Raw genomic sequence first — 23,506 nt, 5'->3', positions numbered from 1 at the left:
AGATAAATAATTTTATTTTTCTCGACCCCAGGTTCCTACTCTGAAAAAAGAGAGGGTTGGGTAAAATAATAGCTAGGTGTAACATAGGGCAGCTAGATGATGCAGTAGATACAGGGCTAGGCTGGAGTTAGGAAGACCTGGGTTCAAATCTGCCCTAAGATTCTTACTAGCTGTGTGACCCTGGGCAAGTCACTTCACCCTATTTGCCTCAGTTTCCTCATCTGTAAAATAGCAAACCACTCTGGTACCTTTGCCAAGAAAACCCCAAATGGCACAACTGAAATGACTGAACAACAGAGTTCCCCTGAACTTTTTGTTTGTTTGTTTGTTCGTTTTTTGCTGGACAATGAGGGTTAAGTGACTTGCCCAGGGTCACACAGCTAGTAAGGGTCAAGTGTCTGAGGCTGGATTTGAACTCAGGTCCTCCTGAATCCAGGGCTGGTGCTTTATCCACTGCGCCACCTAGCTGCCTCCTCCTCTGAACTTTTGAGAAGCATGGGATTCAGGCCCTAACTTTTTTCCAGGCCTTAATTAAGATGAGCTTGGGGGGGGGGGATTTTTAAAAAGATGGGCTCAAGCGGGGCAGCTAAGTGGTGCAGTGGATAGAGCACCAGCCCTGGATTCAGGAGTATCTGAGTTCAAATCCGGCCTCAGACGCTTGACACTTACTAGCTGTGTGACCCTGGGCAAGTCACTTAACCCCAATTGCCTCACCAAAAACAACAACAACAAAAAAAAAAGATGGGCTCGGGGAGGGAGCCAGGCTGTTGCAGGAAGTCAGTGACAACCCCATGTTTTAGGGTGGCATTGACACCCGTGTGCGAGGGGTGGAGGTTCTAGGCCCCAAACCCACCTTCTGGCCACTGTTCCGGGAGCAGCTGTGTCGCCGCACGCACCTTTTCTACACTGTTCGAGCCCAAGCATGGAGTCAGGACATTGCTCAGGACCGGAAGCGCCTGCTGCAGCTCTGCCCTAGGTGTGGAGAGGGACAGCAGGCAGGGCTGGTGCTAGTGGGGGAGGGGGGCAGGACAAGAATGAAGAGGTCAGGGGCAGGGGGAGAGTCCTGGGGGATTGAAGGAGGGGGACAGAGCTGTCCTGGGGGATGAGGCCCTGCTGGTGTCCTTGGGGGGTTCTTGACGTGAGAACATTCAGGGTGTTGTATTGAGGGAGAGTCTTGGGGCCAGGGGCTCGTGCCTCTAGCTCCTGACCCTGTCACCAGACTGAACGGGGCTTTGCGCCATGAGCAGAGTTTTGCAGATCGATTCCTCCCTGATGATGAGGCTGCCCAGGCACTGGGAAGGACCTGCTGGGAGGCCTTGGTCAGCCCCTTGGTGCAGAGCATCACGGCCCCTGGTAACTATCCCGTAACCTCTCCCCCAGAAACTGGCCCTGGTAACTTCCACGAGTTCTACTCTAGTAGCTTTCCCTCAAGAACTTTCCCTGGTAGCCATCCTGTAATTTCTTCCCTAGTAACTGCCCCTGGTAACCATCCTTTAATGTCTGCTATGATAGCTTTCCTTGAAGAACTTCCCCAGGTCAACGATTCCTGTCTCCATCCCACCAACCAGCCCATAATTTCTTAACTTTCCCTGACCTGCTGTTGGTTCCCATGTTGCAGAGCCTTCCCGAACTGTCTTCCCTCCTCAGATGGCAGTGGGGTGAGCCCCCTGACCTGGCTGCTGGGCCAGTACCTGGAGCACAGAGAGAAGGCCCATTGCCCACAAGGCCGAGCAGATTCTTTTACCTCCCGGGTCCGTCGCCTCAGCCACCTGCTGGTGCATGTGGAGCCTCCCTCGGGGCTCCAGTCCGAGTTACTCACCTGGCCCAGTGAGTCCCGGGGATGATGTCATCTTGGTGGGGGATGGATTTCTTTCTTCTTCCCAATGGTGTCTCAGCCAGCTGCCTCCTCCCCTTGCCCTCTCCTCCATGTTTTTATCCCTTTGTCAGCCCGGTTTATGCTCTCTGCTCTTTGTGATGTTCCTCACTATTCCTGCCCTTCCTTCCTGGAATGTTGGGGGGCTGGGGTGGGGAGAGCATCCTCTTTCTGTCTCTGTCTCCACAGATGGCAAAAATAGCAGGAGTCGGGAACTGAACTCAGGGGTTGGCCTGGGCCCTCCTGGTGGCAGCCTGAGGGGGATCACCCAGTGCTGGAGGGGTGTGGTGCAAGAGCAGGTGGGCAGGGTGGGGGCCCGCAGGGTGTGGGGAAGGCCTTGGCAGCAGCGGCCGCCCCTTCACACTCCTGCCTCTCGCCCTCAGGTGAGCAGGTTTCTGACTGCAGCCTGGCAGGCCCCGGACCTCGTGCCCAGATACTGTGCCATCTATGAGCGGCTCCAGAGTGCTGGGGCAGAGCTCTTTGGGCCCCGGGCAGCCTTCACGCTGGCCCTGCGCCAGGGCTTCTCTGGAGCTCTGCTGCAGCTCTCCTTTCTCACTGCTGCCCACGTGAGTCCCCTTTGCCCCCTCCTCCTCAGCTGTGAGCCTCCACATTCCCAGTCCCCTCCCCCTAGGCCTCTTCCCATCCCTCTCTTGTTGTTTCCCACCCCTTTTCACTCCTCTTCCCTTCCATTCCTGTGCCCAGGTGAGTGAGCAGTTTGCCCGGCACATTGACCAGCAGATCCAGAGGAGCCGGGTAGGTGGGCCCCAGGGGGAAGAGATGCTGGGCCAGCTGCAGCGGAGCCTGGAGCCCATGATGGTCCTCTCTGGCCTAGAGCTCGCCACCACCTTTGAGCACTTTTACCAGTGAGTGTGGGGCCTCTGAGGGCAGGCAGGTGGGCCATAGGGATGGGACACAGTGGGGAGCCAGTCCTGGCTGAGTGGGGATTCCAGGGGGCCCTCCAGACTTGAGGGAAGGAAGATGCCCAAAAAACAGCAGAGGCGGGGAGCCTGAGGCCCCGAGGGAAGGCTGGTGCTGAGTCCATCCTCAGTAAGGCCTGGGCTACGTGTGCTGCAGGTACTATCTGGCAGACCGCCTCCTGAGCCTGGGCCCGAGCTGGCTGGAACGGGCCGTGCTGGAGCAGATTGGGCTCTGCTTCCCCAACCGACTGCCCCAGCAGATGCTGAGCAGCCTGAGCACGTCCGAGGAGCTGCAGCACCAGTTCCACCTCTTCCAGCTTGAGCAGATTGACCAGCAGCTCCTGGAACAGGAAGAGGATGAGGAGCAAGGGCTGGAGGTCCACCTCCAGGAGGAGGTGAGGCAAGAGGCAGGGGCTTCAGCCCCAGCCTCAGGAGGAGGTGAGGGACACTGGCTAGACACCCATCTCTAGGAGGAGGTGAGATCATAGGGAGAGACTGGAGGCCCATCCCCAGCAGGAGGTGAGGGCCAGGGGATTTAGGGATGGGAGGACAGGAAAGCTATGAGGCTGGAAAGTCCTTCCCTGGGTTGAAGAAGAAAGGGTAGTAGAAGACGTGGTATTCATGTTTGTGTGCCCAGAGCACCTAGCCCAGTGCCTTGCACGTAGTAAGATTTGATTAAGTATTTGTTCAATTGGACTGACTTGAATGAGGGAGGTCCCTGAGAGCCATTTGCCCCCACAGCCAGTGGAAGAGCTGTTGCCTGAGGAGCCCGCTCCTGAAGTGTCTGTGCTGGTCCTGTCTCCACGCTGCTGGCCCGTGTCCCCCCTCTGCTATCTCCATGAGCCCAACAAGTACCTCCCTCCGGCTCTCAGTTCCAGCCTCAGTCGGTTTTCCAACTTCTACAGTCGGAGTAAGAGGATGGGGTGGCCAGCTGGGGAGGTGGGGGTATCGAGTTGGGGGGTGGGGGTGCTGCCTGAGCCCATGGCAGAGGGGGCTCCAGGTATGAGTAAAAAAAGAAAAGTCATGGGGAGAGTTTTTAGAGAAGGGTCATGAACTGGAACCTTGGCCCTTGGGGTAGGAGTAGGGGTGATGGGAGGGAGGGGTCACCACTGGTACAATGGAAGAAACGCTGGACTTGGAGTCAGAAGACCTGGTTTTAGATCCTTCCTCCAGCAGTTACTACTTTAATGACCTTGGACAACACTTCACCAAAAGACACCTGGCTCTTCTAGGACTGAGTGCTTGTGGGACTTTGGATCAATCACTCCCTCCCTCTCTGGGCTTCAGGTTCCTCATGTGTAAAATGAGAGGGTTGGCCCAGATGGCCGATGAAGTCCCTTCCAGATTTAAATCTATGTGAGCCAGTCTTGTTATACTCAAGATAAAAGTTCTTTAGTATCCGGGGCAGCTAGGTGGCGCAGTGGATAGAGCACCAGCCCTGGAGTCAGGAGTACCTGGGTTCAATTCTGGCCTCAGACACTTAACACTTACTAGCTGTGTGACCCTGGGCAAGTCACTTAACCCCAGTTGCCTCACTAAAAAAAAAAAAAAGTTCTTTAGTATCAAAGGCAGGAGGGCATCTGTGTGACGCAGTGGATAGAGTGCCAGATCTGCAGGCAGGATGACTCATCTTCTTTAGTTCAGATCTGGCCTCAGGCACACACTAGCTATGTGACGCTGGGCAAGTCACTTCAACCTCAGTTTGCCTCAGTTTCTTCCTATGTAAAATGAGCTGGAGAAGGAAATAGAAAACCTCTCGAGTATCTTTGGCAAGAAAACCCCAAGTGGGATCAGGAAGAGTCAGACGACTGAAAAGGCTCCACAAAATCAGACAGATGAAAGGTTCATCTGTGTCCACCAGAGGGCGCAAGTCGCTGTACTGGAGAAATATGGCCCCTCTAAGTTGTTTTTCCTTTTGTAGAACAGAATGTTAAGCAAGTCAGCCAGCAGGACCTCAAAGATCATTTTATCCAGCCTTCTCATTTTACAGTTGAGAAAACTGAGGCCCAGCAAGAGGAAGTAACTGACCCAAGACCTCACAAGTAGTCACAGACAAGCCAGAACTAGAAGCCAAGTTCTCTTTCCTCCCAGTCTAGGGCCTTTCCCATTGTAGGACATCTCCCAAGTATCTGTTATGGTCAGGCTCCTATACTGGACCCTGGATGGAGAGAAGGGCAATACCTGAGGTTGTACAACAAGGAATATTTTTTTGTTCACTTGCTTTAGTGTAAATATTTTTAATGCCAGAAACTTGCATTCTCCTTGACATATCAGAATTAGACACGGTTGAAGTTTACCCACCAAAAGGGACAATTTTCAGACCTTGCAGGCCATGTGCAAACACTTGGTCCCTGCTCTTCCCTCAGGGAGCCCCAAACTCCATCCTGGAAGCAGGGTTCCGTCTCTCAGCTAGTTCCCAGTCTGACAAGTCTCATCTTCCTAGTAGTTTTGAAGTCAGAGATGAGGACTTGAATGAATACAAGAAAATGGAAAAGGACTTATTGAGTGCCTGCTATGTACAGAGTAGTACAAGAAAGATAATCCCTGCTCTAGAGATTACATTCTAACAGGGAGATGATGCATATTGGAGGGTTCAGCTGCAGGACTGAAGGAAAGGTCATGTGGTCCTTAGGCCACAGTACCCCAGCTACTGTTGGGAGCCTCAGTAGTCAGCCTTCTTACTGGGAGAGGATTGATTATAAGTGGAAACTTCCTGATCATCCCAGGGACCTGGGTTCATATTCTGATTTTGCTACTTATCACCTGCATGGCCCAGAGCAAATCACTCAGCCTTTCTGGGCCTGTTTCCTCATCTCTAAAATGGGCTTGAACTAGAAGACCTCTGAGATCCCTTCTGACTTCAAATCTGTGATTCTATGTACAGTGCTGGAGGGGGAGGGACTGCCACACAGAATGCTCCCTCTTGTCCTACCCACTAGGTCAGAATCGGCCAGTCTTGGGGCCACAGCGCCTACTGCAGTGGTCCTGGTTGGGCCGGGCTGAACTGTTGTTTGGAGCTCAGATTCTGCATGTCTCCACTTTGCAGATGTGGCTTCTTCTGCATTTCAATCGAGTGGAGGTACTGCCCCCTCCCCCACTCCTCCTTCCCCATATCTCTCCTTATTCCCTTCTTTGCTTTTATCTTCTTTTTTTTTTTATTTTATTTTGAGGCCCAAGTCACCTCCTTGTCTTCCAACCCCACATTAGAAAAGGCCAACATTTGATATATATGTGAAACCATACAATACATATTTTCATATGTTAGCATTTTCTTTCATAAATCCTTTGTAGTTGATTTGAATATTCACATCATTCAGAATAGCTTAGTCCTTCACGGGCATTCTTCAAACAATATTTTAAAAAACCCAATATGTCTGTTATTGTATACAATTCACTCTACATTATTTCATGCAAGGCTTTCCATGTTTTTCTAAAATCAAGCAGCTCTTGGGGCAGCTAGGTGGCACAGTGGATAAAGCACTGACCCTGGATTCAGGAGGACCTGAGTTCAAATCCGACCTCAGACACTTGACATTTATTAGCTGTATGACCCTAGGCAAGTCACTTAACCCTAACTACCCTGGGAAAGAAAAATAAAAACAAAAAACCACACCTACCTGAAAGCCTTTCCTTTCAGACCCTCTGTCCTCTGGACTCTGACCTCAACTTGTACTGCTCATTTGGGGGCAGCTAGGTGTCGCAATGGATAAAGTACTAGCCCTGGATTCAGGAGTACCTGAGTTCAAATCCAGCCTCAGACACTTGACACTTACTAGCTGTGTGACCTTGGGCAAGTCACTTAACTCCCATTGCCCCACAAAAAACCCAAAAAAACCCCATAAAATCAAGCAGCTCATTATTTCTTTCTTTTTTTTTTTTTTTGCGGGGCAATGGGGGTTAAGTGACTTGCCCAGGGTCACACAGCTAGTAAGTGTTAAGTGTCTGAGGTCGGATTTGAACTCAGGTACTCCTGAATCCAGGGCCAGTGCTCTATCCACTGCGCCATCTAGCTGCCCCTCATTATTTCTTATAGCATAGTAGTATTACATCTCAATCATATACCAAAACTTATTCTGCCATTCCCCAATTGATGGACATCCTCTCAATTTCTAGTTCTTTGCCACCACAAAGAGAGCTTTCCTTTTTCCCTGATCACCTAGGGAAACAGACTTGACAGTGGTATTTCTGGATCAAAGGGTATACACAGTTTTATAACTCATTGGGAATAATCGATTGCTCTCCAAAATGGTTGGATCAATTCAGTTCCACCAACAATGTATTGTCCCAGTTTTTCCACATTCCCTCCAATAATTGTCATTTTCCCCTTCTATCAATCAGTTTAGCCAAGCTGATAGGTGTGAGATGGTATCTCAGAGTTGTTTTAACTTGCTTTTTTCTAATCAGTAATGATTTAGAGCACTTTTATATGACTATACAGATTTCTTCTTCCCAAAATCATTCATATTCTTTGACCATTTATCAGTTGGGGAATGCTCCTGTCTTCCTTGTTTTTCATATTCCTTCTCCTTTTTTGTCCTCTGCCCCTGTCACTACTAACCAATCCTCCAGAAGGCCCAGACAACTTGTCAAGGTTGTAGGAGATATTCAATCAAACCAGGGCTAGGTGACCCCTAAAATCCCAGCCTCTCCCTAATTCTGATTCCTGTCTCTAGGAGGTGGCCTTGGAGACTCTGCTGCAGACCTCAGACCTCTCCTCAGAGCTTTTGATGCAAGCACTTAAGCCCCTCACTTCAGGTCTTGGCCCCCTGACCCTCCAGGAAGGCCAGGGTCTCCCACCTGGGGGTAGGTAATGGAGGTTTTAAGACCCCTCTGCCCTCATTCAGGACACGATTCCTCAGGGCAGGACAGGGAATGGCAGAAGGGGAGGAGAAGGATTCTAGGCCTAACATCACCTATCCTAAGGAAAGATGGGCCCTGTCTCCTGACCCCATGTCTGAGAAGTATGTATGGGGTTGGGGGTGGGGGTGGTGTCTCAGGTGTGCTGCGGCTTCGGGAGGTCGAGAAGGAGCCTGGGGGGGAGGCCCTGTGGCTGCTCCCCCCCCAGACCTACCTGAGTGTGGAGGAGGATGAGTGCCGAACCCTGGAGAGGAAGAGGAACCTCCTGAGCTGCCTCCTTGTCCGAATCCTCAAAGGCCATGGGGACAAGGGCCTGCACATTGATCAGCTTGTCTGTCTGGTACGGGGAAGGGGTCCAGGGAAGGTGGTGAGGCAGGGGCTCCCTGGGGAGTGGTTATTGGGAAGTGGCATCCGTATACCCAGCTTTGTAATGAAGGGACCACCCAGGGGAAGGGGCCCTGCAGAGCACCCATCTGGGCTTTCCCATTTGGAGGGAGAATTGGGATTGGGTGACAGTGATCCTTATATGTGTCCCTAGGTGCTGGAGGCCTGGCAGAAGGGTCAGTCTTCACCCAGGGACCTGGGCAGCAGGATGAGTGAAGAGGATGGCTGTAGTGGGGCCGATGTCCTCTCCTGCATCCTCCATCTCCTGGGCCAGGGCTATGTTCGAAGGCAGGAGGACCGACCCCAGGTCTTGGCATATGCAGCCCCAGAGCCTGAGGGGCCTCCCCTTACACCTCCCAACTTGGTGCCCTTGGGACCTGCCCCTCCCTCCACCTTCCACACCCTGGAGATCCGGACCCGAACAACCCCCAGCTCCTCCCCTCCTACTCGGACTTTTTCCACCTTCCGATAGCCCTGGCTGCTAGGTGATTTCTAGGACTCTGCTCGTAGTGTACGCTGGAGGGGGCGGCTCAGAAGGGAGGATAGTAGTTGTCATCATGAAGCGGAAAGAGTAGGAGGAATGAGGCAGCCTGGGGTGCAACGAAACCTACTTAGTGTCACAGGCACAGGTGAGGAGGGGTGGCGGTTAGGGAAGAGTCTCCAGGCAATTTAGATGCCCTACAACTTCTAGGCACACTGAGAGGTACTGGAAAGAGGGCTGGACTGGGAGTCAGGAGATACCTGAGTTGGAATTCCAGTTTAGACACTTAATAGTTGTGTGACCTTGGGCAAGTCACTCCATTATATCCCTTGGCCTCAGTTTTCTCAACTGTAAAGAGATAATAGATGCACTACCTACCTCACAGGGGTGTTGTGAGCAAAGTGCGTTATGCCTTAAAGCCCAATAGAAGGGGGAGTTGCTATTGTTCTAGAGAGTAGAGCATGATGCACCTAAGGGCTCCCAGATCCGGACCGAGAGAGCTAGCAGGGATGGCGCTCTGAGACGCTCCGTAAACTCCCACCTTGGCGTTGGGGAGAGCCCCGGCCAGCCAGGGCCCTTCCCCCCACTCCCTCGGGCCGGTCACACAAACCCTGCCCACCCCGGCCTCGCCCCGCCCCTCTCCGCCCCCACTCGGGGGCGCGCGTCGGGGCCTGGTCAGGCTCAGGCCCGCCCTACGCCTCTTCGGCTCCGCTCAGCTGAGTGGCCTCAGCTCTGGTCCCGCCCGTACTGCAGCCCAGGGCGGCTCGCCCAGGCCCGGGATAAGCCCACGCCGGGGCGGGGCCGCGGGATAGGGTTCTGAGCTAGTGGGGGAAAGGAGTTGGAAAAGGGGGACACCCGGGCCCTCTGTCCAGCGCGAAGCGCCCAGCACAAGCCGTGGGCTGCCCAGAGAGGTGACTGGGAGAGGGGCGAGCGGGGGACCGATGACATCCCCTAGGGAGAAGAGAGTGGGTATACCTGGGCCCGGGGTGGAGGAGGGAGACTTTGGCACAGGCAGGTGGTAGGGGAAGGACACCCTGAGGGAGGGAGGGAGGAGAAACAGCCCCAGAGACCAGAGGGGGGGGGGGGAAGGGGAAGGAGAAGGGGAATGGGACCTAGAGGCAGAGCAGTGGGTAAAGGGTGTGAAGGAATGCCCAGCCGTGGGTGGGCACGAGGGCCTTGGCAGGATGGCATCCTCATGCCCCACATGGCTGGTGGTGGCTCTCATTTCAGGGAGCATGTTGCTGGCCGATGGCTATCTTATGGGGCAGAGCCCAGGAGGTTGGTGGCTGGGCCTGGGCTTGCTGCTTTCTGCAGGTAACATGTGCCTGCTCTTGGTACTTCGCCCAGTGGTGGCCGGTGCTGGGGCGGAAGCCCAAACCACCCGGCGGGGCTGTACCATGTTGCTCTGGTTTCTCTACATCTTTGTGCTAGAGATGAAGGTCTACTTCATTTACCGGAGCTGCCGGGCTGAGGGTTACTGTCCTGGCCCACCTGCCCGCCAGGCCTTCACCCTGGTGCTAGCACTCACTGTGCCTGGACTCTTTGCCCTGCTGGGGTCTCCAAAGGCCCCTGAGATTCTCTCAACCTTCCGTTGGCGTGAAGAACTCCGGAGCCACTTGCTCTGGGTGGTCGTGGACTTGCTGGATGTTTTAGATGTACAGGCAGGACTGTGGGAGCCACCTCAGAGGGCACTACCCTTCTGGGCAGAGGGGGTCACATTCTTCTACTGCTATGCCCTGCTGCTGCTGCTGCCATGTGCAGCCCTAGGTGAGCTCAGCCTGCAAGGCCCTCAGCCCCTGCCTCATCGCATGGTACTCTACCCGCTCCTCAGCCTGCTCACAGTCAACCTGGCCACAAGCCTCATCCGAGCCACTCATCTCCTGCTCTTCCGTGACACCTACGTCTCCAGCATCTTTCTAGGAAAGAACCTCCTGGCCTTGGCCCTTAAGCTCTGCATGTTTCTGCAGTACCGCAAACAGTGGCTGTCGGGCCCCTCATCACCCCAAATTACTTCTACCAACCCTGGCCTTCTAGGCTCGGCTCAGGCTATGAGGTCAAGTGACTTGCCCTGCTTGCACAGGAGGGGGGTTGGACTTGAACTGTCCTCCTAAGCTATCACTTTCACCAGCACAACCTGCCTGAGTCCTTTTACCTTCAACTTGGATTTGTACACTGAAACAGTGAGGCAGGACCTGGTTCACAGGCCTGTTGCTTTAAACCAAGTGTTCTTTTCCGTCTTTGTGAGTATGCTGTCCAAATGAAAACAAGCTGATGCAGGCTGAGGGCTTCACGTGTCAGACTCAGCACAATAAAGCTCCAATTGAGGCCCAGAGGGCTTTGCCATCTCTGCTTTGGGGGCTTGGCAGGGAGGGATAGAGGAACATCCCTGGAGGGGAGGATTATGGGTGACCAAAGCATTAGTCATTTGTGGCATGCAGACACTTCCTCTGGGCAGAAAAGACTATTGGAAACAGTAAACTCCTGCCCTAGTTCCCCAGAACACTCCTGATCCAGGTGACCATCTATGTGGGTTCACAAACCCTTTCTGAAAGGGTTAATGGAAATTAGAAGGCAAGATCTCACCCTTTATCACCTACTCAATTCCCATATGCTCTGTCACCCGTGTAAGACTCAAAAACTGCATGAATACCTCTTACTCCCCCCACCCTTAAAAACTTGGTAAGAAACAAAACAAGACAAAAGATGTTACCAGGCGTTTATGGAAGTGTTTGTAGTACCTTTGCACCAAGTGCAGGAACAGAATTCATGGGCCCTCTCTTAAGTCTGCCCCAGGGAGCAGGGTATGGCCTTCAGGGTACTCATTGACTTAAGCCCCCCACAATGGTTCTTCCTTCTGCACCAAAGCTACTCCCTGAAAAGGCACTTCCTTCCCTGAGGGAAGAGGGAGCCAGGTCTGAAGAGGAATCCACATGGAACCAGACTAAGTGGACCAGTCTCAAGTATCAGTGAAAACCCAGAGACCCCATCTTGACAATAGCAGCATTTGTGGCTGACCAGATCCATCCACTGTCCCAATGCCCCAGGTCTTGAGGTATTCAACCAAGGGTAGAGGAGCAGAAGCACAAAGCACTAAGCCCACTCCAGGTCTGCCTCCACAGGCACTTCCCTAGTGAAGAAGAGGACCAGGTCCCCTTTAGTCCTTGCCCAGGGGCAGCCGTCTTCGGTCTTTTCCAGCATTCCGGCGCCTCTTTCTGCTCAAGAAACTCTCCAACTTCTGGCTTCGCTTTAGCTTCTTGTATTTCTCAGCCAGTGCCAGCTGCCTCTGTTCAGCTAGTATTAGGAAGAATCAGGGGGAAAATGTGAGCTATGGCCAGAATTCCCAGGCCACTGTGTTTAGATACATCAGTGAGTTTTAAGAGTCCAATGGGGTGTGCTGGCCCAGCCCATTCCTCACTCTTTCTGGTTCCAGAAGGTCATTTGGGTCCCTCCTACCTTCCTCTATCAGAAGGCCCTTTCCTCTTGGGCTCTGCTTCAGATACAAGCAACATGCAGAACCAAACCTCTCCCCCTGCTGATGGATTGTTCTTCATACATAGGTTTTTCACCCTCTCTACTAACAGGGCCCTTCTCTATTCAGGTTTTCACCAACAGACATGGCCTACTCGATCAACAACAGCCACACTAAAGCCTGAGAGGCTATTTCCTCTACTCACATTTCTTCAAGAAGTAGGGCCGATGGCCCTGCTGGGCCTGGGCTCTCTGTTCCCGTTTCAGGGCCAGATGCTGCTCTTGCTGCCGCTGCTGCTCCTGCTGGGCAGCCTCCTGCTGATCCTGGGAGGAAAAGTGGTGAAAGTGTCTGTCTCCAGAAAGGAGAAGAGTCATCCAGAGGATATGTTTAAATGTCTTCTAGTACTCACCATTCGATGGAGTAGTTGCTTCAGCTTTTCCTGTTCCTCTCCTGGCTTGCTCTTCTTTAGATGCTTTGCTACCAGCTGCAGAGCTGAGACCAGGGTTAGGCACAACCAGACAGACCCACCAGTATACCTCTTACCAATAAGTAAGTCTACCCAACTTCCCCATCAACTAGTCTCTGTTCGCACCTCCTTCTCCTTTGCACGATATTCATTCAGAAATCTGTATGTCTTCTCAAACACTTCAGGATTGTACTCCCCTGACAGGTCATCAAATCGAGGGTCTCGGGCCACCTGTGAAGGATATATCAAAGGGAGTGAGAAACAAGATCAGCCCTTTTCTCCTACCTCACCCAAACAGCCTGTGGAAAATTGCTATTCATCCATTAGGTGGCTATGTTCTGTATAGCACTAAAATACAAAGTTCAGAAAAAGTCTTTCCCTTCCTATAACCTATAGTCACAAACAGATGATAATACACAAAATTATGTGAAAAACACTTAACAGATTATGTGTGAGATCCAAGGGTCACTAAAGGAGAGAGGAAAAAGTTATATATCAGGAAAGGTTTCTTGGACTAGAAGTGGACTTTGAGATCAAACTCTCAAGGAGGAGCACTTAACCTGTTTGATGTCATGGACTCCTTCTCAGAAGAATGGTTTTAAATGCATGAAAAACTTAGGATTACAAAGAAAACCAATTATTTTGAAATGCAATTTAAAAAATATTTTAAGAACAAGTTCATATACTCTAGGTTAGGTTACCCTGTTCTAGAGCAAAGCTTCTTAAATTGTGGGTTGTGTCCCCACATAGGGGTCACTGAATGTGGAGGTGGTGAAAAACTGGGCAACAGTAAAAGGTTATGTAGACCTATTTTATATACCTATCTACCCTGGGTTTTGTAAAAATTTCTCCAGTCAAAAGGGGTCATGAAGAAAAAGTTGAAGAAGCCATGGGCTTCTTGATATTTAACAAATGAAAAGAAAACTAGAGTATTTTAAGCACAAAGCACAGGATGAACAAAAGCATGAAGACATAGAAATCATAATGGCTTGGAGGAAGAGCGATCCTGTTCATCAGGTGTGTTTGGTGCCATTTTATCAAGGTCACTGACTGGCAGGCAAAGGAGTCTGGACTTTTTATTCAGTGGAACAATAGAGAATCACTAAAGATTTCTAAAACAGTGGATTTTTCCATAGGGAAAGTATTAAGTCTGGCACCATTATGAAGAATGAATCAGAGGAACTGGAAGTGGAGGCAAAAGAGACATATTAGGAAATTATTAACAGTCTAGACAGGTGGCAATAAGGATCTGTAGCAATGGGTATTACCAAGATAGAAGGGGATGGATATGAGAAATGTAGCACAAATAAAATCAACGGGACTTGGCAAATGAAAAGAAGAATCGGAGATCATTTCAAAACTTCAAAGGTGGAAACTCTGCTCTGCACACAGTAGTCGTTCAATGAATTGTATGAATGAATGAGAAATAGAATCAGTCCTACCCTATTTCTGTCCCAACCCAAACAAACCGCCCGTGGGAAGCTTATCACGGCGGAGCTGATTCTTGTCTGTTCTACCCCGATGGCCAAGGGACCCTACCCTCTTTTTGACAGGGACAACCTGTCGCAAAAACGGCACTCGAGTCTTCGAAGACATTTCCAGGGGCCTGAGGGCGGCAGAAAGGAAGGAGGAATTAGGGGAACACCAAGTAAAAACCATTCAACATCTTCCCCCCACCCCAACCCTGCCATCCTGGGAGGTCAAGACTCATTGGAGAGGTAGGGCTGGGTTGTATCCCTAAGATTCAGGTACCCACCCCGCCCCGCCCTTGTCCCGTCCCCACCACCTTTGCTTCTCTGCGGTCCCCCGATCACGAGTGGGAGCTGCTTTCCGCGTCTGATCCTTCGCTCGAGTCCCCGCCACAAGCTGTCGGTACATTTTGGTCCCCACCCGGTTCTGAAGCTCTAACAACTCCTCAAAGGACATGGCGGCCAGATCTGAAAGGAGCAGCGGAGGTGGGACGCGGATAGCTCAGGGACGGCCCTCGGGATGCTCCGCATCCCCTAACCCCACCAAGCGCCCGCCCGCCCGGGCTTCGCTTCCCCTTCACTCCTAACCCGCCTCCCCACCCCCCAAGACACCAGGCTCCCCGCCTCCGTGTCTAAGGACCCACCGGCCTCGGTTCCACCGCCATCGGACTCCCGAGGCCGAGGCTGGCCAGCGCAGGAGACTCGATATTCCGAAACGCCCGACTTCCCCGGCTTCGGCATCTGCAAAAGACCCCTCGGCCCAAACAGCGCCGGGACTACTTCCGCCGCGGCCTTCGGAGCACCTCCTCTTCCGGCGGCGCCCCCGGAAAGCAAACAGAACGAAGCATCGGCCGGAAGTTGACCAAGCTCCGCCCTCCTGAGGGGGTGGGGCGCCATGGGGTGGGCGGGCGGAGCCAAAGCTGGGGGGGGGATGAGAGGAAGGGTGGGGCGTAGGGTGCTGGAACCTGCCTGACCTCTTGGGGCGGAGGACCTTTTGACCCAAAATAGGTCTGCGGGAGTAGAGAGGAGGGGCGCCCGGCGCATCTGCCATCCCTCATTACGCGGGTAGGAGAGGGTGGGTCCCGTTTGGCCACGTGGGGCAGGCCTCTGCCCTTTGATCCCGTATTCCCGCCAGCCTGCCTTTTCTAAGTCCCAAATTCATTTCAAGTCCTCCATATCTTTGCCCATTCTCTCCCCTGCCAACCCCTCAACTTGATCCGGCCCCCTCTGAGGGTTTTCTCCTTTGAGCATCTGTTCCCAATTCCTAATTTTCGCTCTCTCCTTAACCAGTGGCTCTTTCCCCATGGCACAGTGAACTGAGAGCACTGGGCCTGTCGGCAGGAAGACTTGAGTTCAAATTCAGCCTCAGTCCCTTGAACAAATCACTTAACCTCTGCCTCCATTTCCTCCACTGTAAGATGGGGATAATAGCACCTACTTCCAATATTTGTGTCTAGCACATAGTAGGCACTTAATACTTGTTCCTTTCTCTTCCTTAACCTTAAAAAGTCTTCACTTGACCCAACTCTGAAAATACCATTTTATTCTTTTGTGGCAGCCAAACTCTTAGAAAATACTGTTTCCTCTCATCTCCACTGCTCACCTCCCACTCCCCCAATCCCTTGCAATCATACCTTCCGTTCCCATTACTCAACAAACTCTTCTGTCCAAAGGATCTTTTTATGGCTAAACCCAATGGCCTCTTCTTAGTACTCCCCCATCACCTCTCCCGAGGTTTTGATACTACTGGCCATCTCCTCTTCCTGGGTACTTTCTCCCTGGGTGTTGTTCCTGGCACTAGGCTGCTCTGTTGTGATTCTCTTTCTATAAGCCCCATCTTCAGTTTCCTTTGCAGGACCATCATCCACTATTTGCCCCTCTCTTTTAGTGATTTCATCAGCCATCATGGGTTCAATGTGCATCTCTATGCAGATGACTCCTCCAAACCACATATTCAGCCCTTTCTCCTGAGCTCCAGTTCCACATCCCCAACTTCCTGCAGGACAATGCATTTCTAACTGAATGACCCAAGGACCCCCTCAAACGACGAATCCCAAACCAAATTTGTCATCTTTCTCCCTAAAAACACCCACCCAACTTCCTTATTTCTGTCAGGAGCACCCCCATTCTTCTGATGAGCTAAGTTCACAACCTCAGAATCATGCCTGAGTTTTCCCTTTCCCCCGACCCCTGCATATCCTATTTAGTCTTGTTCTCCACATCTCTTCAATCCCCTTTCCTTCACTCTCAGAGCCACTAGCTTAGTTCAGACCCTCATTTCTCTCCTAGGTTGTTAATGCAGTAGCCTAATTGGTCTCCCTGCATGCAATCCCTTCATCTCCAAGTCCTAGTCCCCCAGAGCTGCTAAAATGACATTCCTGAAGGACCATGTCATCCCCTTACTCAACAAGCTTTATGTGGCTCCTCATGGCCTCCAGAACAAAATTCAGATTCCTTCTTTGGCGTTTAAAGCCCTTTACAATGTAGCTGCTGGCTGATTTCATGTTAACTCCCTTCCACACGTTCTACATCCCATCAAAACTGGCCTATGCAACATTTCCAAACATGATTTGTTTCTTATTTCTTTTCCCGGACTGCATACATTCTGTCCTTTACACCTGGAATGCTATACCACTTCCTCTTCCCCACCCTCCACCCTGCCTCCAAAAACCCCTAGTTCCCTTCCAAGATCCATTCAAGTGCTACTTCCTCCCAGGGGCCTTTCCCAGTATTACCAATTTGGGGTACTCTGTCACCTGGAAATTACTTTTTATTTATTTTGCATGGATCTTACACTTATTAGTGAATGTTGTATCCCCCCAGTAGAAGGTAAGCTCCCTGAAGGCAGAGAATGTCTCACTTTTTTATTTGTATCCACATCTAGCACATTGTAGACACTTAATAAAGACTGACTGGCTTTGGTGGCAGATTGGTTCTAGTCTGATGAGAAGCTGAAGGTCCAGTTCCGGTCTTGGTCCCTTCCCTTCCAAAGGGCAGTGGCATGTCCCCAGCGTGTTGCTCTCCCTTTTTTGGGGGGGTGTCAAACCCACTGCCTCCATTTCATTCTTCCACCCTCCGGAAGGACTGTCCATGTGCCCCACAAACAGACAACACTACTTTGGGTTTGTACACATTTTTATAAAATCCTCGCTGGCTGGTTTTCAGGGAACAGTAACAACCTGGAGGGGGTAAGTGGGTCAGGAATGAGGGGAGGAAGGGATCACCCGATGGACACCCCTGTCCCCAAGGAGGGTGAAGAGAGGACTTCACTTCAACAGCTCTACACCTCTTAGCTCCCAGATACCACTCATGGCTCAGGCAGGGTTGAGGAATTGGGGCTAAGGGTTTCTCCTGAAGGTGGAGGAGGCAGTGAAGCTACATTTAGGTACTGATGCTTCCCCATCTTCCCTCCCTCAAACCCCATAAGATATGTGGATACCCTAAACAGACGGCAGATGCTAAGGAACAATCAGAGGGAAAGAGGACATGGATGGGGAGAGCACCAAAGGGAGAGGGCCTGAGCCCCAAGGGGGAGGGGATGAGGGGAGGGCCCCAGTACTCCCCCAGCTGCCCCTCCAAAAGTCCACAGCACAGAAAAAATCCCTAGTCCAGCACCTCCAGCTGCAGGGGAACAAAGTCCAGGGGCCCATGGTGGCAGGCTCGCAAATGATGGGAAGGGGTGGTGAGGACAGCAGCAGGATCAGTAGGGAAGGCAATGGAGGCTTCCCTCTACCCATGGGATGATGCAATGGGGCGGCTGATGTTGCTGTTGGTGGTCATGGCAGTCAGCTCCCACCTACAAAACCAGAAATGGCAAGGAAGAAGGCAAGAGAATTGACAAAGGGAAACAGGACAAGAAAGGGATTCTCTTATACCAAACCCAATCCCTCTAGGTTCCTAAAGACCAACAACTTAGACCTTCCCTCCTCAATACAGATCTTCTAGGCTTAACAGAAATGGAACTCCACCCATTACTAAACCCTACACAACCCACTTTCCCCACCTCCACATCTGGACTGGTATGTTGCTAATGTTTGTACATTCAAATGTCTGGGCACCTGGGGAAAGGTATGTTCATGAACCTTGTATAAGCAATCAAGAAGCAGGAAGTAAAGAACAATTTATCTAGTTTATAATTACACTTGGGTTGTGAAAGCTCCCTTATTTCCCGGGTGCCTCTAAAGGCCCAACCTGTGTCATGCCAGCAGGGTCTCATTTTCCCCTTAAGACTCTCAGTAAGCTGGCTAAGCTGAGATGTGCTTGCAGCCACACTCACCGACTCCATAGTATCTAAGAGAGAACTACACGGGTGCATCAGGGTTTGATGAAACTCAGTACAGAAGGAGCAGGTATTCCTGTCCTCCCTCCCTCTCTATCCCTGTACCTGATATCATGGGGCAGACAGGTCTGGTCCAGGTTATACTGAATCACAGCCAGTTTGCACAAGGTCTTCAGGCTGGGACCTGAGGTGGAGAGAGGAGCAGGGGTTTAGGAAGGAGTGCTCTTCCTGCCCTGCTTTCCCCGCTCTAGGAATGAGCCCCTTTGGGGCAAGACAGTTTAGGGAGTGGAAACACTTACTAAAGTCTAGAATGTGTAGGTCGGAGTGGTCCATGAGGTCAAACTCATCTCCTAGGCCTTCCTCAGGAGAAGGACTACAGGCATCAAGAGATAAATCACAATAAGTGGATGGACATCCCACCAAAACCCCTCTAAGCAAGTGTTATGACCCCATGTCCCTCCCTGATCCCAAGAATCCCTCCCACAGTCCCTCATCCTGACCTAGTGCCCCCAAAGAGGACAATCTTGTCTCCCACGATGCAACAGCACTGGCGCCGGCGGGGGCATGGCCCCTTTCCCTTAGGTTCAATCTTCTTCCAAGAGAAGGACACTGAGGAGAAGTTGTGGCAAACACCAAATTCAACCCCCTGCCTATTCCAGCTCCTTCCTCAATGACTGTCAACTACCTAGGAGCCACTCCTCTCACCCTGCTTGACCCTGGACATCCCTACAGTCTTATCCTATGAGTTTGCCCACTCCAACACCCTAGACCTTCCTACAACCCCTTTACCTGGATTGAACTTCCAGAGGTCATGAAAATGCCGATTCAGCCTTGCGTTGTAGCCGCCAAATATGTACAGCTCCCCATTGTACCCAACTGGAAATGATAAAGAATGTTAAGGGGAGAGAGGTTTAGGAAGGGAACTTGGGGTGAGGGGAGATACTCACAGGCAGAGTGGCTTCTTCGACCCTCAGGCAACAATGGGGTAGATGGACACTCCAACCAGGCCTCAGCCCTTGTGTCAAAGATACGGATTCGATTACAATAGATCTCATTATTGGAGTGAAAGGGTCCAAATCGATCAGCTCGACCCCCAAAAACATACATGCGGTTGCCCAACATTGTAGCTGAGTGAAAGTCCCTCCATCGTGCGGGAGTGCCCTGGGAAGAGATAGAAAGGGAGAGAAAAATCACAAGAAGTGGAATTGTTACTTAAAAAATCAAGTATCCATTCCTCCCTCCCACCCCAACCTTACAAGATGAACAACTCTGCCATCTTTCTCAGTCACTCCCAAATCAAAGATTCTAGTTCCCCATCCTCCCATCCACGATGGTTCTCAAGTCCTCCACTGGTGTGGAAGTGGGGACCAAACATCGGTGATAAAGGGAAGAAAGAAAGGGCATTTGGCAGAGTTTGGGGTTAGGGAAGGGTTTTAATGAATCCAGTTGGTCACTTTTATTGAAGACTGATTCAGCCAGAAATGGAAAAGAAAGGCCTACACAGAGAAAAGAAAGGTACAGACCTTGGCAGAAATGAGGGTCCACGTCATGCTGCTGGTATCCAGTTTGTGGATATCATTGGAAAAGCAGTCAGCCTAAACCAAGGAAAGGAAATTCAGGGAGAATAATATGGAGGAGGGAAGAATGGAAATGAGAGGGACAAAAGTCATTCCCCTATTCCCATCCAAGTCTACCATCAAGCAAAAGCCTCCTATTAATTCCATTTCCTTCACCACATAGTCTTCAACCTCCTCCATTTTCCCTCACGGACCTACCAGCTGCTCATAGCCCCCGAAGACATACATGTTCTTGCCCAGGACACAGGCTGAATGTCCATCTCGGGCCCCAGGCACTGTTCCAGATACCTTGGGTGTGAACCACTTGTGAGTGTCTAAAGAAGAGCAGGGAGTGTCAGGGTCTAAGTGGTTGATATTTGTCACTGCCTCCTTGCCCCCGGGGGCTGTGCTTTCCCCCTCCCTCCCATATCCCACCCAGGTCCCCCTCCCCATCCCTTCAAGGTATGTACACAACTTGTACAAGTTTGGCAGCTGAGTCAATACTCACTGATATCAAAGCCATAGAGCACATTGCAGGCTCCTTCTGTGTCATTGCGTCCACCCCACAGGTAGACAGTGTCGTCAATGAGGACGGCTGAATGTCCATAACGCATGTAGGGCACTTCCCCAGCCTGTCCGCTGGACCGCATTGGGGGCAACTTCGTCCAACGCAATGACACTGTGGGCATAGTCCACTCAGACCTGGGACCCTCCTGGTTTCCCCCATTTTCCCTATCCACCTACATCATGGATCTAGGATTAGAACACCATTCTCCCTACCTTCCTCCTAGACTGATGTCTGTCAGACCCTAACCCTCTGCCTTTCCATCTTCCCATTCCTGCCCTTCCCTGAGCACCCAGCGTAATCCCAACTCACCTGCATTGAAAACGTGTACGTCAATCTGGCGTAATGTCTCATAGTCTTCTCCAGAGCAGTATCCTCCAAATGAATACACCCGGTGCCCCACAGACACTGCTGCATGATTCACCCTGCGGGGCCCGCCCTCCAGGTGCACCGTCCACCGTAACATTCCCCCCGGATGTGGCTATCGACACATGCCCGCACAGCACGGCCAGCCCGCCCCGCTGTCTCTGCTACCTGTGCAAACACAGGTAAAAGCCTTTAGATAAAACCTCTGTCCCCAGTGCTATGCCCAACTCAGAGTGACACTGCTTTGACTACCTCTGGCTTGCAATTATCACTCTAGCACCCCTCCCACACCATCCTTCTTTGGAAAGATCAGTCATAGTCCAGGTGACTACCCCAACCTCAGGGGAGCTACAGAGGTCATAGAGTTGATCCTAACCCCATTCCCCAATAGCCTGGGGCAACCCTGACCTAATTCTTCATTGGTGTAGAATACACTGACCAAAGGCTCAGGACATCTGGGGGCTCCAGGGATCCAGGGATCCCATACACTGTCCCCAGATGGGGAAAAGCTCCTAGACTGACTCAGCACCCTCCTCAGCTAGGAACTGCAGAGATAAGAAACAAGTCCTATTGCCTCTGTTGTCAAGCTGCTTAGGGCCAAAAGTTCTTAAGAATCCTGGGCACTCTCTAAGGTAGGGAGAGGGAGACTAAAATACCCTGGGGCTATTAATAACCTAGCCAGCCTAGACAACCCACTACAGTCTGGCATGGGTACTTCCAGGAAAAAAAGCTTCAGGCCCTTGGAATGGGCACCTCCTTCTCCAGGGTCCTTGTCCTTGTTGCACCTCAGAGAGGACACAATGTGCCCAGACTCAGGAAACTTCACTATAACCAGGGCAGCTTGGCAGAAATAGGCAGCTCCCACCAGATTCTGTAACTGGAGCTACCTGGGACTCCCCATGGGCACAAGGAGTTCCCCTGACAGATGTACCTGGAACCTAGCCAGGACCAGGAACTCAAGCTTGTCAGGGTCGGGGTAGGGATAGGCTTTTGCCAAGCCATGTTGTCTGAGGGGCAGAAAATAACTGCTGTTACCCCTCCCCCAACTGGGCCCTTACAGGGAGTCTGGTAAGTAGAAAAAGCAAAGATAGCCCTTTGGGTGGTTAAGAACTAGACCTGATCACAGACACTGAAGTCCTTCAAACAAAGGAAGTAGGTAATTCAACTAGCACCATCTAGAAGATGGTAACCATGACACTTTATATTTGTATGATGAAGCAACTGATGATGGTCTTTAAGTCTGAAAGGCCTGGGTTTAAGTCCTGTCTCTGATACATATAAAGTCTTAAAACCATACTATCTGAGGCATCCTGGTATAGAAAGAGTACCGACACTTAAATCCCATTTTATTAAATTAAATTTGAAGACACTCTATGCCACTTTCTACCTGTTTGACGTAGAGGAAGTCACTTGATATTCTCATCTGAAAAATGGAGGAGAGACTACAACACCTCCAAGGTCCCTTCCCCCCTACATCTATGATCACATTATATAATCCATGGGAATTATGGGCAAATCACTTAACCCTTCAGCTCCCTAAGCAAATTTTTGATTATATAAACTGCAGGCAAATGTTTATATGCCTCACTGGAAGGATCTGTCATTCTGGGAATTCCATTTGTTAGGTGTATTGTAGAGAGAACTAGATGACTTATGAGATCTCTTCCAATTCTGAGAAATCTGCTATTCTGAGTTTCCAGCACTGATTAAAAATCAGAGGTCTGGACCCCCCCAAAAAAAGAAAGAAAAAATCTCTCCCCCCGACCACCCCCGGAAACATTGAAGGCACTAGGAATGGCCAGGAATGCAGTGACAGAAAGAAAGGTCACCCACCAGGTGGCACTGCAATCTCCAAAGAGAGCGAGCTGGGTTCAAGCACATCATCCCTTCCTTGCCCAAGGAGACCTAATGGAAGGGACAAGCTTGCTCCAGGGCTTGGGCACACATAAGCCTGGGGGAGAAACAGTCCTCCCCCAGCTTGGCGCAGGTCCAATCTCTTCCAGGTCTTAACACACCACAACCCAAAATAGCATCAACAACTCTCCCCAAAATGTACATGGTCCCTATCTCTTCAGATAGGAAGACGCAGTCCTGCCCATAAGGAAATTATCCTTATTCATCATTACATCACTATTACTACCTCCTTTTCACGATCCGTAGGAAGAGAAAAGGACTTTTTAAAAACCCAACTTAAATCAATCATCAGAGGAAAAGGGAATCACAGATTCTGTTCCACAAGGACGACCCAAGCTCTGGGAGGTTGAGGCTTCCAAGCCTGGGGGACGCCTCTCTCTACGTTCCTCCGACCCTCACCCTTACCAGACTTGTTCTTACCTAGATCCTCCCACGACAATCCTCAGGGTCTCCCAGCTTCCACACTGCCCTGTCCTCCCCTCCTTCCAAACAGCTTCCCAGTCTCCTTCGCCCCCCCCCCACCAATCACACTCCAGGCCTTTTCTAGTCTCACAATCACCCCTTCCAAACCAATCCAAACTCTCCTCTCCCCCGACCCTAGGTGCCCCTTCCCTCCCCACCCCCTTGACCCCTTTCCGCCCCATCTCCACCCTATCCCCCTCACTTAATGCCCCTCCCCCCCCTCCCCTCCGCAATGTCTCGGTCCCTCCCAATTCTGCCCTACCCTCCTCCCATCAGGCCCCGCTTCCCGCTACCTGCCAGGCCGGGCCGGGGCGGGGCCCGCAGGTCCGCGCGCTCCCAGAAGGCTGAATCCGGTTCCGCTCTAACCGACGGGCCGGTCCCAACAAGACAAACACAAGCAAACCCTGTAGTTCCGGTTGGGCAGTGCTCTGCGCATGCGCAATGTCAA

General features: G+C 51.4%; 3 protein-coding genes across 10 annotated transcripts in view; 2 read left to right on the top strand and 1 right to left on the bottom strand.

Moving 5' to 3' along the window:
• LOC122725576 (39S ribosomal protein L2, mitochondrial-like) overlaps positions 1 to 9,545 on the top strand; it is a 39,140-nt gene extending 29,595 nt beyond the window's left edge. Inside the window, exons 15-26 of the mRNA XM_043962767.1 lie at positions 801 to 976; positions 1,220 to 1,353; positions 1,648 to 1,827; positions 2,063 to 2,172; positions 2,257 to 2,439; positions 2,576 to 2,736; positions 2,948 to 3,185; positions 3,532 to 3,700; positions 5,730 to 5,869; positions 7,464 to 7,593; positions 7,788 to 7,987; positions 8,186 to 9,545. Of these exons, the coding sequence (XP_043818702.1) occupies positions 801 to 976; positions 1,220 to 1,353; positions 1,648 to 1,827; positions 2,063 to 2,172; positions 2,257 to 2,439; positions 2,576 to 2,736; positions 2,948 to 3,185; positions 3,532 to 3,700; positions 5,730 to 5,869; positions 7,464 to 7,593; positions 7,788 to 7,987; positions 8,186 to 8,503 (2,139 nt within the window). The 3' untranslated portion in view covers positions 8,504 to 9,545. The remainder of the gene's footprint in view (positions 1 to 800; positions 977 to 1,219; positions 1,354 to 1,647; positions 1,828 to 2,062; positions 2,173 to 2,256; positions 2,440 to 2,575; positions 2,737 to 2,947; positions 3,186 to 3,531; positions 3,701 to 5,729; positions 5,870 to 7,463; positions 7,594 to 7,787; positions 7,988 to 8,185) is intronic.
• Positions 9,546 to 9,556: 11 nt separating this feature from the next.
• Positions 9,557 to 10,835, top strand: LOC122725577 (transmembrane protein 121-like). Its single transcript, XM_043962768.1, has 2 exons — positions 9,557 to 9,826; positions 9,944 to 10,835. The coding sequence occupies exons 1-2, from the start codon at positions 9,697 to 9,699 to the stop codon at positions 10,621 to 10,623; spliced, it is 810 nt and encodes a 269-aa protein (XP_043818703.1). The 5' UTR covers positions 9,557 to 9,696; the 3' UTR covers positions 10,624 to 10,835.
• A 379-nt stretch (positions 10,836 to 11,214) lies between these two features.
• On the bottom strand, positions 11,215 to 23,490 carry KLHDC3 (kelch domain containing 3). Of its 8 annotated transcripts, XM_044004168.1 has the most exons (15): positions 23,352 to 23,490; positions 20,629 to 20,850; positions 20,260 to 20,430; positions 19,971 to 20,086; positions 19,719 to 19,790; positions 19,143 to 19,356; positions 18,985 to 19,071; positions 18,696 to 18,804; positions 18,495 to 18,568; positions 14,234 to 14,384; positions 13,987 to 14,053; positions 12,574 to 12,678; positions 12,391 to 12,465; positions 12,187 to 12,304; positions 11,215 to 11,803 (listed from the first exon to the last, which is right to left on the bottom strand). In XM_044004168.1, the coding sequence occupies exons 2-15, from the start codon at positions 20,780 to 20,782 to the stop codon at positions 11,667 to 11,669; spliced, it is 1,650 nt and encodes a 549-aa protein (XP_043860103.1). In that variant the 5' UTR covers positions 20,783 to 20,850; positions 23,352 to 23,490; the 3' UTR covers positions 11,215 to 11,666. The 8 variants fall into 8 exon arrangements, 7 of the variants coding, with proteins under 7 accessions (XP_043860103.1, XP_043860102.1, XP_043860098.1 ...); XR_006356395.1 differs by lacking the exons at positions 11,215 to 11,803; positions 12,187 to 12,304; positions 12,391 to 12,465; ... (1 more) ...; positions 13,987 to 14,053; positions 14,234 to 14,384 and adding exons at positions 17,034 to 17,095; positions 17,532 to 17,712; positions 18,301 to 18,379; XM_044004163.1 differs by lacking the exons at positions 11,215 to 11,803; positions 12,187 to 12,304; positions 12,391 to 12,465; ... (1 more) ...; positions 13,987 to 14,053; positions 14,234 to 14,384 and adding exons at positions 17,034 to 17,712; positions 18,301 to 18,379; positions 22,516 to 22,587 and having other exon boundaries at positions 23,352 to 23,453.
• Positions 23,491 to 23,506: the final 16 nt, after the last annotated feature.

This window comes from Dromiciops gliroides, chromosome 4, assembly GCF_019393635.1.
Source record: "Dromiciops gliroides isolate mDroGli1 chromosome 4, mDroGli1.pri, whole genome shotgun sequence".
Classification (NCBI taxonomy): domain Eukaryota; kingdom Metazoa; phylum Chordata; class Mammalia; order Microbiotheria; family Microbiotheriidae; genus Dromiciops; species Dromiciops gliroides.
This window is presented reverse-complemented; position numbering and strand designations above follow the sequence as displayed.